The sequence below is a fragment of the Cyanistes caeruleus genome, chromosome 32, assembly GCF_971803275.1.
Source record: "Cyanistes caeruleus chromosome 32, bCyaCae1.hap1.1, whole genome shotgun sequence".
Classification (NCBI taxonomy): domain Eukaryota; kingdom Metazoa; phylum Chordata; class Aves; order Passeriformes; family Paridae; genus Cyanistes; species Cyanistes caeruleus.
In genome coordinates this window covers 2,228,563-2,251,861 of record NC_141733.1, presented here as the reverse complement: position 1 = coordinate 2,251,861, position 23,299 = coordinate 2,228,563, and the positions used below count along the sequence as shown (strand labels likewise).

The following is a 23,299-nucleotide window of genomic DNA, read 5'->3' as shown; positions in this document are numbered from 1 at the left end:
GGGCCCACGGCCACCAGCCCTCCTGTCCTGAGGGGTCTGCACGGCCACAGCCCCGGGATGGAAGCAGAGCTGCTGTGGGATAACGTGGCTGTTCAGGGGGTTCAGCTCCAAATGGTTCTCAGCACGTCACAGCTGCCACCTCGGTCTGTGCCCAGTTAGAGACTGGAAGGAACTGGGCAGCAAAGGGCAGCTGCTGCTTTGGGGCAGGAGGTTATGGAGGGTCTTGGGTGCCTTGATCTGGGCTTGGAGTGCTCAGGCTGGGGCTTGGAGTGTCCTATCCAGGGTTTGGGATGCCCAGCTGTGGTTTGGGGTGCCCTACCAGGGTTTGGGATGCTCAGCCCATGGTTTGGGGTGCTCTACCAGGGTTTGGGATGCTCAGCCCATGGTTTGGGGTGCTCTACCAGGGTTTGGGATGCTCAGCCCATGGTTTGGGGTGTCCTATCCAGGGTTTGGGATGCTCAGCCCATGGTTTGGGGTGTCCTGTCCAGGGTTTGGGACGCCCAGCTGTGGTTTGGGGTGCTCTACCAGGGTTTGGGATGCTCAGCCCCTGGTTTGGGGTGTCCTATCCAGGGTTTGGGATGCTCAGCCCCTGGTTTGGGGTGTCCTATCCAGGGTTTGGGATGCCCAGCTGTGGTTTGGGGTGTCCTGTCCAGGGTTTGGGATGCTCAGTCTGTGGTTTGGGGTGTCCTATCCAGGGTTTGGGATGCCCAGCTGTGGTTTGGGGTGTCCTATCCAGGGTTTGGGATGCCCAGCTGTGGTTTGGGGTGTCCTATCCAGGGTTTGGGATGCCCAGCTGTGGTTTGGGGTGTCCTGTCCAGGGTTTGGGATGCTCAGCCCATGGTTTGGGGTGTCCTATCCAGGGTTTGGGATGCCCAGCTGTGGTTTGGGGTGCCCTACCAGGGTTTGGGATCCTTGGCCTGGGGTTTGGGGTGTCCTACCCAGGTCTGGAGTGCCCAGCCCAGGGTGGCTCAGTCCCTACCCACCCCAAGATGGCACACCCACATTCCCATATCCTGCACACCTGCACACACACAAATCATACACACACACATCCTGAACACCTGCACACACACATCCTGCACACCTGCACACACACCCACAGCCTGCACACCTGCACACACACGAATCATACACACACACATCCTGAACACCTGCACACACACAAATCATACACACACATCCTGCACACACACACCCTGCACACACACACACCCTGCACACCTGCACACACACACACACCCTGCACACACACACACCCTGCACACCTGCACACACACACATCATGCTTGCATACACATCCTGCACACCTGCACACACAAATCATGCTTGCACACACACGTGTACACACACCATGCAGGCTTGAAGATGCACAAATCATCCTTGAACACCTGCACAGCTCACACCTGAACACACAGCATGTCTTTGCACACACCTGCACACAGCTCACACCTGAACACACAGCATGTCCTTGCACACACACAGCTCACACCTGAACACACATCATGTCCTTGCACACACACAGCTCACACCTGAACACACAGCATGTCCTTGCACACACCTGCACAGCTCACACCTGAACACACAGCATGTCCTTGCACACACACAGCTCACACCTGAACACACATCATGTCCTTACACAAACACCTGCACAGCTCACACCTGAACACACAGCATGGCCTTGCACACACCTGCACTCACACCTGAACACACAGCATGTCCTTGCACACAGCTCACACCTGAACACACATCATGTCCTTGCTCACACCTGAACACACAGCATGTCCTTGCACACACCTGCACAGCTCACACCTGAACACACATCATGTCCTTGCACACACACAGCTCACACCTGAACACACATCATGTCCTTGCACAAACACCTGCACAGCTCACACCTGAACACACAGCATGTCCTTGCACACACCTGAACACACAGCATGTCCTTGCACACACACAGCTCACACCTGAACACACATCATGTCCTTGCACACACAGCTCACACCTGAACACACAGCATGTCCTTGCACACACCTGAACACACAGCATGTCCTTGCACACACCTGCACTCACACCTGAACACACAGCATGTCCTTGCACACAGCTCACACCTAAACACACAGCATGTCCTAGCACACACCTGAACACACAGCATGTCCTTGCACACACCTGAACACACAGCATGTCCTTGCACACACCTGAACACACAGCATGTCCTTGCACACACCTGCACAGCTCACACCTGAACACACAGCATGTCCTTGCACACACACAGCTCACACCTCAACACACATCATGTCCTTGCACACACCTGCACTCACACCTGAACACACATCATGTCCTTGCACACACACAGCTCACACCTGAACACACAGCATGTCCTTGCACACACACCTGCACTCACACCTGAACACACAGCATGTCCTTGCACACACCTGAACACACAGCATGTCCTTGCACACACCTGCACTCACACCTAAACACACAGCATGTCCTAGCACACACCTGAACACACAGCATGTCCTTGCACACACACAGCTCACACCTGAACACACAGCATGTCCTTGCACACACACCTGCACTCACACCTGAACACACAGCATATCCTTGCACAAACACGACACGGGTGCCACAAGCACCCCAGGAATGCACACACACACGCCACGTGTGCTAACACCACACATGATTGCACACACAAAATTCACACTCGGAAACATGGATCAGAGATGCTTGAACACACTCATCATGTGTGTGCACACATGACACACACAAAAATCACACGAAAATAACACGTACAAAAATCACACACACACGTATCACACATCACAGGTATCACACACAAATATCACACATATCACACATGTATCACACAAATATCACACATTTCGCACACATATCACAGATATATCACATGTACTACACGTGTATCACACATCACAGGTATATCACACACACGTATCACACATGTCACATGTGTATCATACGTATCACACAGGTATCACACACACATATCACACATATCACATGTACTACACATATATCACACACACGTATCACACACATATCACACATATATCACACACACATATCACACACATATCACACACATGTCACACACACATATATCACACGTATCACATGTATCACACACATCACACACATATATCACACATATATATCACATGTATCACACACATGTATCACACACATATATCACATGTATCACACATGTATCACACACACATATATCACACGTATCACATGTATCACACACACATCACACACATATCACACATATATCACATGTATCACACACATATCACACACATCACACACACATCACACACATATATCACACATATATCACATGTATCACACACATATATCACATGTATCACACACATCACACACATATATCACACATATATATCACATGTATCACACACATGTATCACACACATATATCACATGTATCACACATGTATCACACACACATATATCACATGTATCACATGTATCACACACACATCACATACATATCACACATACATCACACACATCACACACATATATCACACATATATCACATGTATCACACACATATATCACATGTATCGCATGTATCACACACATCACACACATATATCACACATATATCACACATGTATCACACATATATATCACATGTATCACATGTATCACACACACATCACACACATGTATCACACACATATATCACGCACATCACACACATATATCACACATGTATCACACACATATATCACACATGTATCACACACATATCACATGTATCACATGTATCACATGTATCACACACACATCACACACATATATCACACATATATCACACATGTATCACACACATATATATCACATATATCACACATGTATCACACACACATATCACACATATATCACACATATATCACACATGTATCACACACACATATCACATGTATCACATGTATCACATGTATCACACATGTATCACACATGTATCACACACACATCACACACATATCACACATGTATCACACACACATATCACATGTATCACATGTATCACATGTATCACACACACATCACACACATATATCACACACACATCACACACATCACACACATATATCACACATATATCACACATGTATCACACACATATATCACACATATATCACACATGTATCACACACATATATCACACATATATCACACACACATATCACATGTATCGCATGTATCACACGTATCACACACACATCACACACATATATCACACATATATCACACATATATATCACATGTATCACACATGTATCACACACGCACCAATCCCCCCTCCGTCCCCTCCCGTCCCTTGTGCGCATGCGCGGGCTCGCCCCGCCCCGCCCCGCTGGCCCCGCCCCTGTCCCCGCCCCTGCTCCCCCTCCCGCCGGCGCTGCGGCCGCTCCGCTCCGAGGCCGCGGCGCGTCCCCGCCATGGCCGCCCGGGCCCCCCGCTCCCCTCCGGCTCCTCCTGCTCCCCGCCGTCCCCCGCCGCTCCCCGCCGCCCTCCTGCTCGCCCTGCTCCTGCTCCTGGCCGGGCCGCTCGGCGGGGCCCGCGGTGAGTGAGCGGCGGCGCCGGACCCGGCCCGCACCGGGCACAACATGGCGGCGCCCCCGCCCCCGCCGTGAGGGGAACGGGGAGGACCGGGGAGGGGTCGTGAGGGGGAGCGGGGGACGATGGGGGGAACCGGGAGGGAGGCGGTGCGGGGGGCTGAGGGCAGCGGGGGGAAGGGCCGGGGCCTGCCCGGGCCTGGGGCTGTGGGGCGGCTGTGGGGCAGGGGGCGGCTGTGGGGCGGGCGGGTGGAGGGTGAGGCCGAAGGGAGATTTTAGAAGGGCTTGGGGAGGGAAAGGGGGTGAGAGGGGGCTGGGGGTGTGAGGAGGCCCTGAGGAGTTTGGGGGCGGGGAGACACACGGGTGGGTGTTTCAGGGTTGCGAGAAGGACTGGAAGGGGTGGGGGAAGCGAGAGGGTTGGAGGGGCCTGGGGGTGCCCCCAGGGCTGTGAGGAGGCCCCTGAGGGGTTTGGGGCGTGGACATAGGGGTGGATGTTTCAGGGTGAAGAGAAGGATTTGGGGGTGGGATCCATGGGGTCAGGGCTCCTGGAAGCAGGGAGGGCTCTGGAGACATCAAGGATGTGTGTTGGAGGTTTGCGGGGGTTCAAGCTTGGCCGGGGGCTCCAGGGCTGGGTGGTTTGTGTGAACCGGAGCTGGTTTGTGGCAGTCGCTCTCCCCCAGCGAGGGGATGGGCATGTGTGAGGGAGAGGCAGCAGCAATTGGGGCTGGGGCTTGGCTCCAAGTGCCAGGGGGTCCTGCAGTGCCAGGGGATGCTCTGAAGAGGCCTGTGCTCACCTTGGGAGATCTGGGAGCCTTCAGCCTGGTTTCAGGGGATAATGATGGAAATTGGGATTTATGGGCTTTTCACAGAGGATGAACTTAGGGCTCTCAGAGGTGGTTTCTGGGCTTGTCACAGAGGCGTGGATCAGCCCAGGGTGTGTTGTGTTGGGTTATCATGGAATTCCTGGAGTTTGTGGCCTCTTCCCATTGTCCTGTGGCCCATCCTGGGGTGAACATGGCAGCCCCCCGTGCCCCAGAGATGTCAGTGTGTCTGTAACATCCAGCCCTCTGCAATCTGTGCTTCGGGCTTTTAAGGAAACCTTTCTATACCCTGAGCTTCTGGACCAGAACAACTGTAAATATTTGTTTGGAGGGAGGTGAGGGAGGAAAAACTCTTTGTGTTGGTTGTTTGTTCCGTGTTAATCCGTTTCCTTTACCTGGCCTGGCTCAGCTGCTCGTGAGGGAGGAGTGAGGGGTCTCAGCTCTGGGGTTGGGAGGAGCAGGAGGCCTCTGCTCCAGGCTTGGGGCAAGCAGCAGATCTCAGCTCCAATTTTAGCAAGGAAATTGGTTTGGGATGAACTCGTTTTCCCCAGAGGAAAGGCCTGACCGAGCATCTCTCAGGGGGAACAGGACAGAGGATGGGCTGGTGGCTGCTGCCTCCAGTGTCCGAGGCTTCCCGGTGCAGTCCGGCTCTGTGGCTATCGGGGTGATCACTGTTGTGTAACTCAGGTACCTGTTCCAACAGGTTCCACTGTGGAATATTTTTCTCTTCCCCAACCTCTCACCGTTTGTGTTCTGCATTCCCATCTGACTGTCAGAGGGTAATAACTGTGTGTGTGCGGATCTGGGCTTGTTAAAGCACAGAAAATGGCTTCAAACCTCACCCGGGTGGCAGGTGAGGGTTTACCTGTGACTTCTGGGAATTTGGGAATAGGAATGTGCTTTTGGGAGAGAGTAGCTGTGTTTTGGTGTAACCTCAAGTAAAACCCAGCTTTACAGGGGTGTTTCAGCTTCTCTCTGATAACTGGCAGAGCAGGATCAGATGAGACTTGTGGCACGGCTGTTCTCAGGCTTTCACTTAGGTAGAAGTCGGTGTTTATTAAAAAAAAACCATAATTAATAAACAGGAAAAGACCAATTGACTGTACAAATCCCCTGGAAACTTGGCGACTCCCAGTGCCTTTGATTTTGGGCTCTATGAGTGACTATTGTTTCCGCTCAGTGTGTGCTGAACGGTTTTATTCAGTACAAGGTGTGAGCTCAGGCTGGGTTTGAGGGAGTTGCACTCATGGAATGAGGTGCAGGGAATCACCCTGGGAATTGTTCTCTGCTCCAGCAGCCATGATGCACGTTTGGTATGCCGGGGCTGCCCTCACTATTGTGCTTCATATCGGAGATTTAACAGCTGCTTATTTCGGGAAAGGCTGGAAAAACATCTGAATTTCTGCAGTGCTGGGGAGCAGGGAACCTCTGCGTGTCAGTAAACAGTGCAGACAACACTCCTCCAGCCCCTTCCTTTATTAAAAAAGGAAAATAATCAAGGCTCCTTTGCAAATGGGTGTTGCATGTCGGCTTTGCTTGAAATAAATCAAAAACCTACCCTAGGGAATAATTTTGGGGCAGCAGATTTTATTATTAACACCTGCTTCAAATATTTACCCAGTTAAATCAGGCAAACTCTGCATGGTCCATAAGCTATATTCTACAACTTTCCAAGAAAGCCTTTCTCTAACTGGAAATTAAAAACAGTGTCCAACAAGCATTCTTGAACTCGTCCAGCTCCTTGGCCAGACAGCTTGGGTTGTTTTTTTCTTTCCCCTGGATACGCTGCCAGGAGTGGATGCTCCGGAAATGGCTGTTGCGAAAGGAGTGGAGTCAAACGTCAGTTCTCTTAGCAGCAAGCAAAGTTCACTGGGTGGTGACCAGGGGGAAGGTGTCCTGCCCTGAGCAGACCAGGCAGGAATTGCTTCTCTGTGAGGGTTTTACAGGGATGAAATGCTGGGTGGGAGCTCCTTTGTCCTCCTTATTTAAGCTCTGAGCTGCCCTGTGCTTCTCTTGTGCACCCCTATTTATTTATTTCTTTTCAGCAGAAAAAAAAGCCTTCCCTGAACTTTAAATCCCCTTGATAAAGTCTTTCTGCCTTTTGTGGCCTTCTTTGGAAGTATCTTGGATTTCTGGATGTGGGAATGTAGACCACATGTTAAACAATGCATTTCCACTCTGGAAAAGCCAATTGTCTGAGAGAAGCCAGGATGGGTCTGAAGTCTTGGAACCTTGATAAACCTGGGCATCAAGTGTGCAGGATGTTCTTCCACAGTACTGGTGTGTGTGGTCTGTTGGCTCCTAAACTGGTTTCCTGACATGTTAAAACACAAAATAGGTGTGAGACCAGAGCCCAGAGAGGGAACAGGGAGCCGTGTGCTCGTGTTCTCAGTGGAAGAACAACAGCAGAAACATCAAGGCTTCTTCTAATTAACCTCTTAATGATGAGACTCCTGTCAATTCCTTATTTACAATTCATTTAGAAGCTCTTTCGTTGAGTAGATGCAGGGAAAGTTCTGCACTTTAAAGGCACATTCTTCCTGCCTCTTTTCTTTTTTTTTTTTTTTTTTTTCCATTTCGTGTGTTTTCTAGTCAGCCGTGCTGCCTTCACGTCAGGTCCAGCCTGTGCCAGGGGACTGCAGCCAGCTCAAAGAGGTTGAGACTCTTACTTCCAACTTGAAATATCCCAGGATAATGTTTAGTTTCTGGATGACTTGCTTTAAAGTGCTTTGTTTTTCATAGTGCTTTACAGCTAATTTTAACTCCGTTTCATTTAGCAGCAGTGGGTCAGTAGACATCATAAGCACCAGCAAGAAGCAAAAGAGAGATGTTTGGATCCAAAATAGGAGGAGAAATTGAAGGGGAAATGAGATGTAGGGAAGGTGGTGGTGCTGTATCTATGGGAGGACAGATCTGTGCTTGTTTCTCCAGCTCCTTACTAAGGAAATGGGCAGTGACAGCATCCAGAACTGGCCTGACATTTGATTTTGAAGGCAGTGGGTACAGTGAGCTGGCTCTGGGGACTTGGAGGGGTCACTTTGGACCCAAATGTATCCCAGCAAGGGATGGAGGGATCCCACCTGCAGACACCAAACAGCACAACAGTCGAGGTGAATATGAGTATGAAGGGCCCAGAGGATGATCAGAGGGATGGAGCACCTCTCCTAGAATGAAAGGATGGGAGAATTGGGATTGTCCAGCCTGGAGAGCAGAAGCTTTGGGGTGACCTAATTGTGACCTTCCAGTCACAATTCCCTTGAAGGGAGTCTGCAAGAAAAATGGAGAGAGACTCTTTACAAGGGCCTGGAGTGCCAGGGCAAGAGGGAATGGCTTCCCACTGCCAGAGGGCAAGGGGAGGTGGGATATTGGGAAGGAATTTCTCTCTGTGAGGGTGGGCAGGCCCTGGCACAGGGTGCCCAGAGAAGCTGTGGCTGCTCCATCCCTGGAAGTGTCCAAGGCCAGGTTGGAGGGGGCTTGGAGCAGCCTGGGATAGTGGAAGGTGTCCCTGCCCATGGCAGTGGGGTGGAAATGGATGAGCTTTAAGGTCCCTTCCAACCCAAAACATTCCAGGATTCCATGATAATATAATGGAAAGTAAATCTTGTTTGTTTAAAGCTTTCATCAGCTGGCTCAGTGTCCCCTCATCACTGCCTTTGGGAAAGGGAGCTGGTTGTTTCCTTGGAGCTCTGTTCCTTTATCCAGCTGAACAAGGAGCACACGGGGGCTCCAGGACACACCTCTGCTCCCTCACCACGAGGGAATGGATATTATTCCTAACCCTGTGCGATACAGGTTGCTCTTTATTTTGGCACAGCACAGAGCCAGACACTGACAGGTATTTCTTTCTTCCAAGCATGTTTACACATGTCCCTCTTCATTAAAACATCCGAAGAAGCAGCAGAGCTACAAAGCCAATTGTTCCCCATTTCTGTTGCTAACATTATGCTGCTGCAGCATGAAACTGGTGCTCCCAGAGTGGGGCTCATTAAGTTTGGTGCTGCACAAAGATACAATCAATTGCAGCTCCTGTTCCAGAGCCTTGGAAAGGCTCAAAGTCAGGGGAATCATTCTTCCAGCCTCAATTCAAACTGTTGAAAAAGAACAGCAGCTACAATCCCTGCAAAAATCTGTTTATCTGGTAAATACGTGGGTGGTTATTGGCAATTTTACCAATGATCATCTTCAGGTTAATTATCCTCATACATATTGATCAGGTAGAGTTCAACCCTGAGAAAATGGCATCTTTCTTAGGCACAGCTTCGGGAGATGCCGGAAAATGTATTCTGAAAGGTGGTTAACACCATTGCTGGAGATTCTGCTGTGAAACTTTCCCCTGTCTAGCTGCAGAGACATCTTGACACATGCAACTCCGTGTGAGAATAAATACGTGCAAAATGAGCTCGGAGAGTTGCTGGGAAAGGAGGAGAAATGTTCTTTGCCTGTCAGAGCTCAGTGTTTGAATCTCCCTGGAGCACAGAGCTCGAATCTACAGCCCCCCACCTGTTTGTTTGGATCCATTTTGGGAATACAGGTTGCTTTTAATGGGGAAATTTGGAGGGAGAGAGCCAGCCCTTGTTTTCCTCTTGTTGATGCAGGGGTATATGGATACCTCTGTGCCCCAAGATCCTTTTGGAGCTGGGGCTGTAACCCAGGAACCTCGTGGGGAGCAGAAGCAGCTCTTGGGCTTGAAGAAGTCTGGGCTGGGATGGTCAAGGATGGAGGAGAGTTTGTTTATTGGCAGTGCTGAGTGCCCTCTGAGGTTCTGGGGGAGAGCAGTGAGGCCCGGCCTCAGATCAAATCAAGGTTTGCTCCAACCTGCTCCATCTCTCCAGTGAGAACAAAGCTCCATGCACAGGATCTGCAGCTGAACGTTGGGCTTGTTGAGGCAGTGTCTAAGGGCTGGGCTCGGTGTCGGTGTGGGGAGCAGATCGAGCGGGCTCTGCTCCAGCTCTGCTCGCACCTTCCACGCAGACGCATCCCCGGGCGCTCTGCGAGGGGGGAACGCGCCGCCCCAGCTCTGGGAACTGCTCTTTGTTTCCCTTCACCCCATCTATTTCCTTCAGCCCAGGCGGTTTCTTTTATTAAGTAGATTATATGTTTGGCTCAATAGGAGCTTTTCTTCCCGAAGAAAAAAAGAATGCTGTTGGCATGAAAAATCCTTTTATCCACTCCTGTCTCCTGCTTTGCCCCGGCTGCTCTTGAGAGCACCCAAGAGATACCAGCGGGGGGCTCTGCTTCCCTGGCCACCTTCTGTCCCCCACCCAAGGGCAAACAACAGTTGCTTTTTCCTGGCTTCTCCTAAGTTTCTGATAGAAGAATTTGCCTTTCTGGTTAACCAGACTGGAGTTACTGGACCCACATGAGTTGCTCTGTAATTCTCTTCTTTGCCAGGAGCTTCCCAGTGAGCCCTGGTGCAGACAAGCCTTTTCTCCCTGGCACACACAGAAAATTGGAGAGTTCCTCCCTGCAGCTTAGAGATTCTGGCCAGCAATACCTGGAAAGCCCCTCAAGGGTCTCTGATGAGAGGTGGAGAGAAGGACACTCATGTGCTGAAGGCTGCATTCTCTTTGTTCCCACTGCTCTCCAACTGTGGGGATTTTTGAGGTGCAAACATAAGAATTAAAGTTGAAAAAGAGCAGTTGTTTCAGAGGGGGAATGGGGTGAGGTGAAGCCGTGGGGCATCCCCCTCCTTAGCAGGAAATTTTGGCTTTCTGCACAGAGCAGATAAGGATCTTTCTCTGTCTCCAAGATGGGGCTCTGGTATCATACCTTGCAGGTAAACTGATGTTTTTTTGTTTTTTAATCCTACAAATGAGACTGAGCAGACACGAACCTGCTTCTCTGCTTTCCCTCTCAAAGGCATGCTCAATTTCAGGCCAGATCTTCACTCAGAAGTTTACAAAACCAGTTTTATTAGTGCATTGAAGTGTTTTGTTTGCTTTGGAGCTTCTGGAAGCAAAACTGCCACAGCCAAAATCTTGGGATTGAGACCTCAAAAATGAGTCTAAGAGGAACAAAGTTCAGTTTTGTTGTATCTAAATCAAACTGAAAAGAACCTACACAGTGAAATATGTGTGGGTTAAATGTTTTTAATTTGTACCTCGAGCTTTTGATAAGTAATAAGGGAGATGCTTTAAAAGACCATTTCCTTTTAAGTAGACATGAAGGCAGGAATGTGCCCTGGCTGCTCTTTGCCATCTCAGATTTTCATAAAATCTCCTTTATCGCCAACCTTTGTTCCCCCAAGTGTATGTATTTTTCAGAATTGTCTTTTCTGCACTCTGCTGACCATGGGAAGACACTGATCTTGGAACGGTTTGAAGTGAATGTTAGTGGAGTGGTTTTTTTCCTTTTATTATAACATTTCCTCTCAAAATCTTCAGAATCTATGGACATTCTCCACCCTTCTCAACACAGATCAGTCTGAGAGTGTTCCTTGTCTGTTTTCTGTCCTCTGTTCCCTTTCACTGGCTTGTGCTGAGCACCTGAAGCTCCATTTGCTCATTTGATGCTTTTTAAAGGTGTCTCACTCAATCGCTCTTCAGCTTTTAATCACAGAGTTACAGAATCATGAAATAACCTGAGCTGGAAAGGGCCCATCAGGATCATCCAGTCCAGCTCCCGGTCCTGTGCAGACACCCCAAAATCCCACCCTGTGCTTCCCTGTGAGCAATGCCCAAAGGCTTCTGGAGCTCTGGCAGCCTCAGGGCTGTGACCATTCCCTGGGGAGCCTGGGCAGTGCCCAGCACCCTCTGGGGGAAGAACTTCTCCCTGATACCCATCCTAAACCTCTCCTGACACAGCTCCATACATTCCCTTGGCTCTTGTCACTGGCTTTTCACTGGAGTTTTGAATCTGTTGATTCCAAAGTAACCAACAACCACATTCAGCCCATCTGAAACAGCTCACAACAACAGCTGGAAAAGGAGGAGCAGTGACCAGAGAGAATTAAGTGAATAGTAATGCAATTACCCTGATTGATTTACCCAGGTCTCTGGGATAAGAGCTAATGGGTGTCTTCCTCCTAAACCAGCCCTGAGTAAATCAGGACCAGCTTGTTTTTCATTGAGCTTAGGGTAACATGGCCCCACACACAAGTGTTGAGGGTGACTTTGTGTGTGACTTTACACTGAGAGGATTTAGATCAGCCTGGGCAGAGTCAGCTGTGGCGTTTGTATCTTTTAAAACCTTTCTTCACACCCTCCCTACCTGAAAGCCCATTTCTGCAGCAGGTAAGGACATGTTTTGGATTCCCTCTGGGAAGGCTGGGAGAGTTGATGAAAGCTGGTGAAAACCCAGCGTGCTGCTAAACAAGCCCCACCCTTCTTCTTGACATTGTTGGATTCCTCTTTGTTCCCAAGGATGGAAAGGCCTGGGGATCTGCTTACAGTTTTTCAGGCAGTTTGAGAAAAGTACAGTGACAGCTGGGAGGTGAAAAAATGTGGGAATCTGCCTCAGAGTTTCTCCTTCTCTTTATCCAAATAATCTTCGTGGAGAGCAGGCAAAAAGCCAGGAATGTATTTGACCCAAGGTAGTGTCTCGGATCAGGAAGGCAGTTATTAAATAAGTGGCTGATCTGGCTGGGTGTAGGACGCTTGGCTCGTGCAGTCGGTTGGGATTGGGTTTGGTTTGGCATCTGCCAGCTGCTCCTTGTCTCCGTGAGCCAGGGTGGTCATCCCTGCCCCAGCCTGGGTTAGGCAGCTCCAGGGAGCCTGGACAGCCAGCCCAGGTGGAATCAGGTCAGTCAGTTTGAGTAATTGTTGGTTTTGGGTTGAGTCTGACCCGAGGTTGGGCTGGGAGTGGATCTCGCTCGGATCTCGCCCGGTTTGCAGGGATGACTTGGGTCGTGGCTGGTGGTGATTGCAACAGGGGCAGGCAAAGGGCTGCCTGGACAGGCACCTCCTGGAGAGGCTCCTCTGCCTCCACGGCCTGTTTCATGCTGAAATTGGATTCTTGCAGGTCTGGAATACTGAGTATGACTTGTGCTGTTCGCAGAGCCGGTTCTTCCAGAGCCTGAGAACAGCCCTTCTGAAATGGAGAATTTAAAGAAGGTTTCCTCTTGTTTGAGCTTTTGCTCTCTGTGGGTTTTAAAGAGTTGATCTTGTTTTGATTTCAGCTTTGACATGTCTGTGCTCTGACTGCAAACAAGCCAACTCCACGTGTGAGACGGACGGTGCCTGCATGGTCTCAGTCTTCAACCTGGATGGTGTCAAACACCACGTTCGGACCTGCATTCCTGAGGCAAAATTAATTCCTGCTGGGAAACCCTTCTATTGTCTGAGTTCAGAGGATCTGCGTAATACTCACTGCTGCTACTCCGATTTTTGCAACAAAATTGATTTAATGGTTCCCAGTGGTAAGTAGAGAGTCAGATAAATCATGTGTTTGAAGTGGGAGGAGAGGAGCTGTCTGTTTGGGATTGGGAATTTGGAGTTCTCGGCCCTGTTTTCACTTCTTCCTTTCAGTTGCTGCATGAACTTGAGCGCTGGGTTTATTTCCTTCATTTGTGAAGTGGAAGTAACAAACTACTTCAAATTCAAATGGGAACTTGTGTGTTCCTTTTGTCACTGAGCTGGCCCTGCCTTTATCAGCTGCTGTTGCTTCCATTCCAAAACTCCAAATCTTTTTGGTGTTGAGCACAAATAGAGGAACATTGCAGCGGCTTCAGAGCAAAGTGTGTGGGGAGGGAGGTGCCTGGGTTCACAATACATGCAGGGGAAGCAGCCCTGCCTCTGAGTGAGGGTGTGGGAAACTTCTGCTTCTCATCCCTGGGATGGAGAGGGCATGTGGTACTTCCTCACACCTCCTACTTTCTGTTTTGGGCTGGTTTTTAGTGGGTGCTGGGAGGACTGCGGAGTCATTTTCCTTGCGAGCAGTGGGGAGATCTCATGTGTGCTCAAAACAGCAAATAATTGTCTTCAGGTGCAAGTTCACTGGTTGTTGCAGGGTAAAAGGGAAAGAGGGAGCAGGGAGCCCTGGCTGACTGGTTGAGCTCAAATGGAAGGTGAACTGCAGGCTGTTCTGGAAAATCAGCCTAGAACACACTCCTGTCTCAAAGAGTGAATGAACAAGCCATAATCCCTGATCCCACAATTGCAGTTCCATCTTCATTTTGGGGTTTCAGTTGCATTTTGCCTGCCTCATGATCAGCCCCACCTTGATACTCTTGTTTGATGTGTCCCCAGGCTAAAATTCTCCAGGCTCTGAGAGAACAGTAAAACACAAGGAAATCTTCAAAGGAATGATAATTTTCTCAAAATGTCTGTTTTTCTCCTCCCTTTCCTCCCAAGGACACCTGAAAGACAATGAGCCCCCATCAAGCTGGGGTCCCGTGGAGCTGGTGGCGGTGATTGCCGGGCCCGTCTTCCTTGTGTTTGTTGTCATGATCATTGTAGTGTTTGTGTTCCATCACCACCAACGAGTCTATCACAACCGCCAGCGGCTGGACATGGAAGACCCTTCCTGTGAAATGTGCCTTTCCAAGGACAAGACCTTGCAAGATCTGGTCTATGATCTGTCCACCTCTGGCTCTGGCTCAGGTATTGCGAGGTGATGGGACGTGAGCAGTGAGACCTGCAGTTGTCTCTTGGGGTTGGTGGTTGCCACAGCTTTGTCCTGGCAGTGAGGCCACTGCCTCAGAGCCTGTTCAGAGGGTTCATGAGTAACTTAAAGGGATGTTTATATTCAGTTGTGCAGTGGTCTCTTGTCTGTTCAGGCAAGAGCAATAGTTAAACTCCTCCTTAACTGCAAGAGGATACCTCAGACAGCTGCATCTCTTCCTACACTGGCCTTGGAACGGGATTTAGGTTGGAAACAGCCATCAGCTGTGAACCTGTGTGTTGTTGGCTTTCAGAGGAGGAGGCAGGACGCCACCTGCATCAAAGCTGCAGGAAAATAGGGAAGATCCCGGTAGATCACCATTTTATGGTGCAAATAGCCCATTTCATCCCAAAGAACCCTTTTGGCCTTCCCAGGTGGGTGATGTGCAGTGTTTGCTTCTGCAGCACTTAAAAGGAAGCCCCAGAATAGGTGGAAAGTCACCATTTAGTGGTGGCTTTGAACCAGGAAGGTAGTTGGGTTAAAGAATATAAGGAATTTTGCAGCAGATGGGAACTGTAGGAGAGTCCACAGAGGCAGAGAATGTCACAACCTGATATTTGACCAGGGAATCAACCTTCAGCAGCACATCTGCTGCTATATATAAAATATTTGGGATCTCTTCTATGCATGCTGTGTGCAGGTGAGCTCCATGATTTCTGTAAGCAATGGCAGCGATGTTGAGACTCCTTTCTTAAGAGAAATTTGGGGGGGTTCTGCTTTTTGAGCAGAAACTAATTCATCGAGTTCCATTCTTTGCATATTGAGGCTGCAGCTCCTTTGATCTCTCATGGAGCAGAAGTTCCCCAACTGCTCTGTGCCGGATCTCTGCTTCAAAGCAGAATGCAGATGCTGCCCAAGCAGTGGCACATCCCACGCAGGAGCTGCCACCATTCCCTGCTTTGGGTCTTGCTCAGGCTCCCAGTTGTTACCAAATGTAGAGCCTGCTGGGTTTGAGGACATGGTTGGGCTTTCAGGAAGTTTTCTGCAGGGATTCATTCCTTCGATTCCTTGTCCCCAGGCTTGCCTCTGTTTGTCCAGCGGACCGTGGCTCGGACAATTGTCCTTCAGGAGATCATCGGCAAAGGCCGCTTTGGGGAGGTGTGGAGGGGCAGGTGGCGTGGAGGTGACGTGGCTGTGAAGATCTTCTCTTCACGTGAGGAACGTTCCTGGTTCAGGGAAGCAGAGATCTATCAAACAGTGATGCTGCGGCACGAGAACATCCTGGGATTTATTGCTGCGGATAACAAAGGTAAGAAGTGCCTCGGGCCCGAGTTCAGCACTGTGCAGCCAGTTCTGGTGCCTGACCACCCTTTCCAAGAAGTTCTCTCTAATCCAAACCTTCTAACCTAAATCTAACCCAATCTAAACCTTCCCTGGTGTGACTTTAGGCCATTCCCTGTGGTCCTGTTGCTTGTTGCCCCACCTGGCTCCATCCTCCTGTCGAGAGGTTGAACAGAGTGAGAAGGTCCCCCCGAGCCTCCTTTTCTTGAGGTTGAGCCCTTCAGCTCCCTCAGCTGCTCTCCAGAAGTTCTCCAGACCCTTCGCCAGCTCCATTGCCCTGGTCATGCTCCAGCACCTCTACAACTTTCTTGTCATGGGGGAACTAAAGCTGACTAAAGTCAGCCTCTGCAGTGCCCAAGACTGACTCCAGGATTCGAGCTGTTGTCCCCCCAGTGCCTGGCACAGGGAGGAGGTCACTGCTCTGGTCCTGCTGGCCATGCTCTGGCTGATTTGGGCCATTTCTTACTTGCCTCTCTTGAGCTACAGCCTTGCACAACAGCTCTGCTCTGTCCCAAAATTGTGTGGGGTGCTCAGTGGCCATCCCTGCACTGGATCTGCCTGAGCTCCATCTCTTTCCTGTTGTAGATAATGGAACATGGACTCAGCTGTGGCTCGTCTCTGACTACCACGAGCACGGGTCTCTCTTTGACTACCTGAATCGCTACACGGTGACTATCGAGGGCATGATCAAGCTCGCCCTGTCTGCTGCCAGCGGGCTGGCCCACCTGCATATGGAGATCGTGGGCACTCAGGGTAAAAGCTAAGCTGGAAAAGGCATTGGGAATTCTTGAGGGGAGGATAAAGCAGGATTGCTGAAGGGAGCTGATGTGCTGTGCAGCAAACCCTGCCTGAGTCAGCCCGGCTTCATCTGGTGGTTATTGACCAGAAATAGAGCGATTGCTTTGGCTGGCTGCAAAGTGGGTTAACCTGGCGCTCGCTCCCAGGAGTTATATCACCATTTCACATCCCATCCTAAAATTGGCGCTGCCTGGGTGGGATGTGAGCACAGGCAGAAACAGAATCACAAACTCCTGACGTCGGTGCCTGTGCTGGGATGTGGAGTTTACATCCCTCTTGAGGCCTCTGGGTGCCACTGCATCAGTGGCGCCTCCAAAACACCATTGGAGCCTTTCCCTGCTCCCTATGAATCTAAACAGGAAAAAGTGTTGCAACAGTGGGTTTAACGCCCTGAAATCCGGTGCCAGTTCGACAAATGGATTTCCTCAGCTTGACCCTTGCTGCTTTTTGTTTTGCTCCGCTAGGAAAACCTGGGATTGCTCACAGAGACCTGAAATCCAAGAACATCCTGGTGAAGAAGAACGGCACATGTGCCATTGCTGACCTCGGGCTGGCTGTGCGGCACGACTCCGTCACAGACACCATTGACATCGCACCAAACCAAAGGGTTGGAACCAAACGGTAGGAAAATGCATCTGGAGGTGTTTGAGTGACTGGAAATGCCTGAGCTGTGGGTTGAGCACTGGGGGAATTCTCTGAATCCAGCGTTTCCCAGTGCCTTGCAGGGTCAGTTTTGTGCCTGAGTTGATGAAGGGACATTCCAGGTGTCACCACGTTGGGAGGTGTGGGGCAGCCATGTAAACCTGGCACCAGGGGCTCATGTAATGCATGACAGCAAGCTTGGCCTCACTAAAGCCTTTGGGACCTTCTGCTGGGAGCCTGATGTAGTTTTGGGACATTTCTACGTCTTTTCCCAGCTTGCTGTTTTTCTTGAGTTATTTTCTTCACTCTCTTAGATCACAGGGCCCAGTTCTGTTCTGATGGTGGCTGTGCCAAGCAGAGCTTTTTCTGCTGGGAAGGAAGTGCTGTGTGGGAAAACTGATCATTTACTGTCTTCCAGAAAATTCCCTTTCAGAATAAAAACCCTTTCCCTTTCTCTGTGCAGATACATGGCCCCAGAAGTGTTGGATGAAACCATCAACATGAAGCATTTTGATTCATTTAAATGTGCCGATATCTACGCCTTGGGCTTGGTGTACTGGGAGATTGCCCGAAGGTGCAACGCAGGAGGTGACGTTCTTTGTGTGCCTGGGCCAGTGGCTGTGCTTGCTCCTGGGTCTCCCAGCCTTGGGGTTCCTGCTGATGAGGTGTTTGGGAGGTTTGAGGAGGAACAGGGCTGTGGGAGGACATGTCCCTGTGTGTTGTCACTGAGGGAGGTAACACAAGTGACCCATGACTGCTGCTAAGCCCAGCCAGAGTTGGGTCAAGGGTGTTGGTGCTCCCAGTGGTGGCTGATGTTCCTCTGGATGGATTTTCAGGAAGTGGTGGTGCTGATTGCTGGGGGACTCCCCCAGATCAGTATAAATGTCTTGGCACGTGCAGCTGCAGCATCATCCCACGTGTGACAGTGCCACTGCTGTGGAGATTCAGTGACCCTGGCGCCTTGCTGGGAGGTGTTGATCCCAGCCTGCTGACTCCGTTCCAGTTTAGGCAGCTGCATTTTATTTCCCTGGATTTTTCTTGTTAACTCCAATTCCAGATTCTTCATTTCTGTTCTAAATAACTGCAAAGTGTTGACGCATCTCAGCAGTGAGTCATGGAGCCCAAACCTCTATCCGTCTGCCTTTAGCGAGCACAGTGGCCATGCTCCCTGTTCCCAGGAATTTCACTTTCCCTGCTCTGCCTTTCAGGTATCCATGAGGAGTATCAGCTTCCCTACTATGACCTTGTGCCCTCTGATCCTTCCATTGAGGAGATGCGGAAGGTCGTGTGTGACCAGAAATTGCGGCCAAACATCCCAAACTGGTGGCAGAGCTACGAGGTGAGGTTTCATCTCCATGTCCCCTTCCTCTCCTGGGAGAAAAGGCTGAGAGAATTGGGATTGTCCAGCCTGGAGAACAGAAGCTTTGGGGTGACCTGACTGTGGCCTTCCAGTACTTGAAGGGAGTCTGCAAGAAAGAGGGAGGGAGATTATTTACAAGGAGTGCCAGGACAAGGAGGAATGGCATTACACTGCCAGAGGGCAGGGTTAGATACTGGGAAGAAATTCTTCCCTGTGAGGGTGGTGTGGCCCTGGCCCCAGAGAAGCTGTGGCTGCCTCTTCCCTGGAGGTGTCCAAGGCCAGGCTGGACAGGGCTTGGAGCAGCCTGGGCTAGTGGAAGGTGTCTCTGCCCATGGCAGGGCATGGAATGAGACAGGATTTAGTGTCTTTTCCAACTCCAACCATTCCATGATTCCCCCATGACGAGGTAACAAGGACTGCAGGGTGCTCTCTGATTCTGGGGGATGCCGAGGCTGTGTTGGTGGCCAGGCAGAGCAGCAGCCTGGCACAACAACCTGGGGTCAGGGGAAGAGCAGAGCACTGAGCTGTGCCATTGTTTCTTTCCCAGGCACTACGGGTGATGGGCAAGATGATGAGAGAGTGCTGGTACGCCAACGGAGCAGCTCGGCTCACTGCCCTCCGCATTAAGAAAACCCTCTCCCAGCTCAGTGTCCAGGAAGATGTGAAAATTTAGGCTCTGAGCCTCAGCAGGAGGAAACTGCACAGGAGCTGCTGTGCTAGAGTAGACGTGTGATGGAGGCCTACCTCGTGTTTCAGCCCAACCTACTGCTACAACCAGACAGCGGGACCTGCAGGCTGCTAGGCAGGGGGACGGAGCCTACAGAGCCGCTCTCTTCCCTGCTTGGGTATGAAACAATCCGAAACCTTTTGTGATCACCTCCTGAGAGCGTGGAGACTTGAGAGGGACTTCACCCGAGGGATCTCAGCCATGATCGTAACTCTTTGTTCCTTTAAAGGAAATCCCTGTAAAGTTCAGCGTGCGTTGAGCACCCGTTGGCGGGGTCGGAGCCAAGCCCGGGTGCTCGGTGCCGGGAGTGGGAAGGGAAAGGGAAGGTTTTCTTGCCGTACTCTCGAGGATTTTTCCAGGGACTGGCACGTTAATGCAGAAAAAGCAAAACAAATGGTGCTCTCTTCCAAGAGGCTGAGCCGGAACAGTTGATCAGCTTCACAAAACCGTTCTCCTTCCTTTTCTTAAGCTTGAAAAAGTCCAACTCGGCGCCCTGACGGCCGTCGGGGCGCAGCGGTGTCTGCATGCGCGAGGTGCGCGTGTCCCTGTGCCTGGTCATCTCCTCCATAGCCGTGCGGTGTCTGCCTGTGGGTGGCTCATCTCTGTCCGTGCTTCCTGTGCATGTGCAAATCTCGAGTGTCCCGTTGTGAGCTGTCGCGCTGGTGCTCTCCGTGCTGAGTCGTGAGCGTCGTGGAGCTTGGACAGGCTGCTGCAGAGCGGATCCCCGGCTCCCCGATGGGCGCCGCGGCCGTGCCCGCTCCGCTGCCGGCTGCCAGAACGTCCCATCAGGTTGCCTCACTGCCACCCCTTTCCCGTTTTTAAGACGAAACAAATAAGGAACTGAGAATCACTCCTGGAATCCAGGTTTTTTTTTGTCTTGAGCCCCTGGGGTTTGTAATTCTTGGTAGCGGGGAGCTGAGATGTGAGAGATGGAGCAGGCGCTGTGGCTGGCACATGGGGAAATGCAGGATTCAGTTCTCCTGGGAACTCAATTCCCAGCTCCACCACCCAGACAGATCTCTGGGGGCCTGATGATGCCGCGCTGGGGGAAGAGTGGCTGGACAGTGGCTAGGCAGAAAGGGACCTGGGGGTGCTGGTGACAGCCGGCTGAACATGAGCCAGCAGTGTGCCCTGGTGGCCAAGAAGGCCAAGGGCCCCTGGCCTGGATCAGATCTGGTGTGGCCAGCAGGAGCAGGGAGCTCATTCTCCCCCTGTGGTTGGCACTGGTGAGGCTGCACCTCGAGTTCTGGGTCCAGTTCTGGGCCCCTCAGTTTGGGAAGGACGTTGAGACGCTCGAGCGTGTCCAGAGGAGGGCAGCAGGGCTTTTTGGCACACAAGCCCTGTGAGGAACGGCTGAGGGAGCTGGGGTTGTTTAGCCTGGAGAAAAGGAGGCTCAGGGGACACCTCATCACTCTACAACTCCCTGACAGGTGGTTGTAGCCAGGTGGGGGTTGGGCTCTGCTCCCAGGCAACAGCTCACAGAACGAGAGGACACAGCCTTAAGTGGTGCCAGGGGGGAAGTTTGGACATCAGGAAAAAGTTCTTCACTGAAAGAATGATTGGGCACTGGAATTGTCTGCCCAGGGAGGTGGTGGAGTCACCGTCCCTGGACATGTTTGGAAAAAGACTGGATATGGCACTTAGTGCCATGGTTTAGTTGATGAGGAGGTGTTAAATTAGGTCATAGGTTGGACTTGATGATCTCAAAGGTCTTTTCCAACCTGGCTCATTCTGTGATCGGAGTTCTGGGGGTGCTCTGCACCTCCCAGAGGCGCTGGGCAGGATCTGACAACAGGTGTGGGTTGGGAAATCAACATCCATCTTTTTAATATAGGTGTATAAATATCTCCTAATGTGGAAGTGGCTGTGTTTCAGTGTGGGGTGGGGGCATCTGCATGGGTTTTCTTTTGATTCAATGCCGAATCCAGGTGAGGGAGATGTGTGTGGAAGTGAGGGCTGTGGCTGCCGTGATGACTTTGGCAGTCAGGAAGAGCCGTGGTGTGGAGGTCAGGTCAGTGTCTGCAGTAGAGAACTCTGAAGCCATAACTTTTAACTGGAGTGGTTTTGATTATTATTTTTTTAATTATTATTGTTATTATTATTATTATTATTGTTGTTGTTTTCTGGGAGGGTCTGGATTTTAACTTTTTTGAATATTGTTAATTCTTTCTAAGAGCAGAAAAACAATCTCTAATTATTACCTCTTGACCTGTTGGTTTGTAAAGAAATCACTGCAAAAAAAGAAAAAAAAAAAAAAAGAAAAAAAAACCAAATGCACAGCTCGATTTACACTGGAACTGTTTCTACTCTGACCTTGCTCCTGCTCTCTAAGGTGAGGTTTCATCTCTGCTCCGGCTGCCAGGGTTAAGTCTTTATTTCAGTCCCTCTGTTCTTGCTGTCTGTGTCCCTGTCCGTGTGTCCCTCTCCCCTTGATTCCCTGTGTGTCCATGACCTTGTATAAAGTGAGGAGTGTGGTTTTTGAATCATGTTAGGAGCCGTTTTGCATCCCCCAAGGAGTTTTTGGTGGCGTGGATCTGCCGTGGGAGCAGGGATGGGGGTCCCCTGTCCCCTCCAGGCTTGTCCTGAGTCACATCCCAGCCCGAGGGTCCCAGCTGATCCCTTAAACCTGCATTTAGAGGCCAAGGGGGGCACTTGCAAGCCCTGAGGACTCCCAGGCTGTTGGAACAGGCCCCGGGGCTGCCCTGGGAGCTGGGGGAAGGACAGAGGGGACATCAGCAGCTGTAGGTACTGCAGGCTCCCTTGGCTCTCCCATCCCGGCGACTGCAGGCCGGTACCCACGGACACCGTCAGCTCCAGAGCTTGCACTGAACTCACCCCCTCCAACTGTAGCCACACTGCACCTGCCTCAGCCAAACCAAACAGCGGCCAGCGAGCGGGGAAGGGAGGGAAGGGATGAGGGAAGGGCAGAGCCCCCAGGAGCAGGATTTTAGGAAAAGCCAGTTTGAGAGAGATGGGGAAAACCAAGCGGGATCCTCGGCAGGAACGCTGACCATGTAGCATTTACACAGCACTTTCATGCAAACTGGTGCCCGGGGGTGCCGGTGCTTGCCGAGCTGACGGAGCACATGGGAGTTGCTGCCTGCCCCCAAAACTTGCAGCAGCTCTGGGAAAAAGCAGCATTCCAGGCAGTTCCAAGGGGAGCCCGGTGCAGGACAAGGAGGGGGTCCATCAGCGGTACGTGGCTGCAGGACAGAACTCTTGGTACTTCTCTGCCCCTTTGATTTGTTTGGTTTTGTACATTTTCTTAGCAAAGGACTGTAAGAAAATAGCCACTTAGCCACTTTACCTCTTCAGTATGCAAATGTACATACGGTGTAAGATAGGAAATCTTTTGTTTAATATAAAACCAGGCTGTCGATTTCTGCTGTACATTATTAAAAGTTTGTTTTATTCATGTGAGGTGTTGCAGTCTCAGTTCACTGGGAGGGGTGGGAGT

General features: G+C 50.8%; 1 protein-coding gene across 1 annotated transcript; it reads left to right on the top strand.

Moving 5' to 3' along the window:
* Positions 1-4,389: 4,389 nt before the first annotated feature.
* On the top strand, positions 4,390-23,257 carry ACVR1B (activin A receptor type 1B). Its single transcript, XM_086870304.1, has 9 exons — positions 4,390-4,620; positions 13,551-13,790; positions 14,725-14,973; positions 16,053-16,283; positions 16,901-17,068; positions 17,578-17,734; positions 18,219-18,343; positions 18,964-19,094; positions 19,663-23,257. The coding sequence occupies exons 1-9, from the start codon at positions 4,497-4,499 to the stop codon at positions 19,786-19,788; spliced, it is 1,551 nt and encodes a 516-aa protein (XP_086726430.1). The 5' UTR covers positions 4,390-4,496; the 3' UTR covers positions 19,789-23,257.
* The last annotated feature ends 42 nt before the right edge of the window (positions 23,258-23,299 follow it).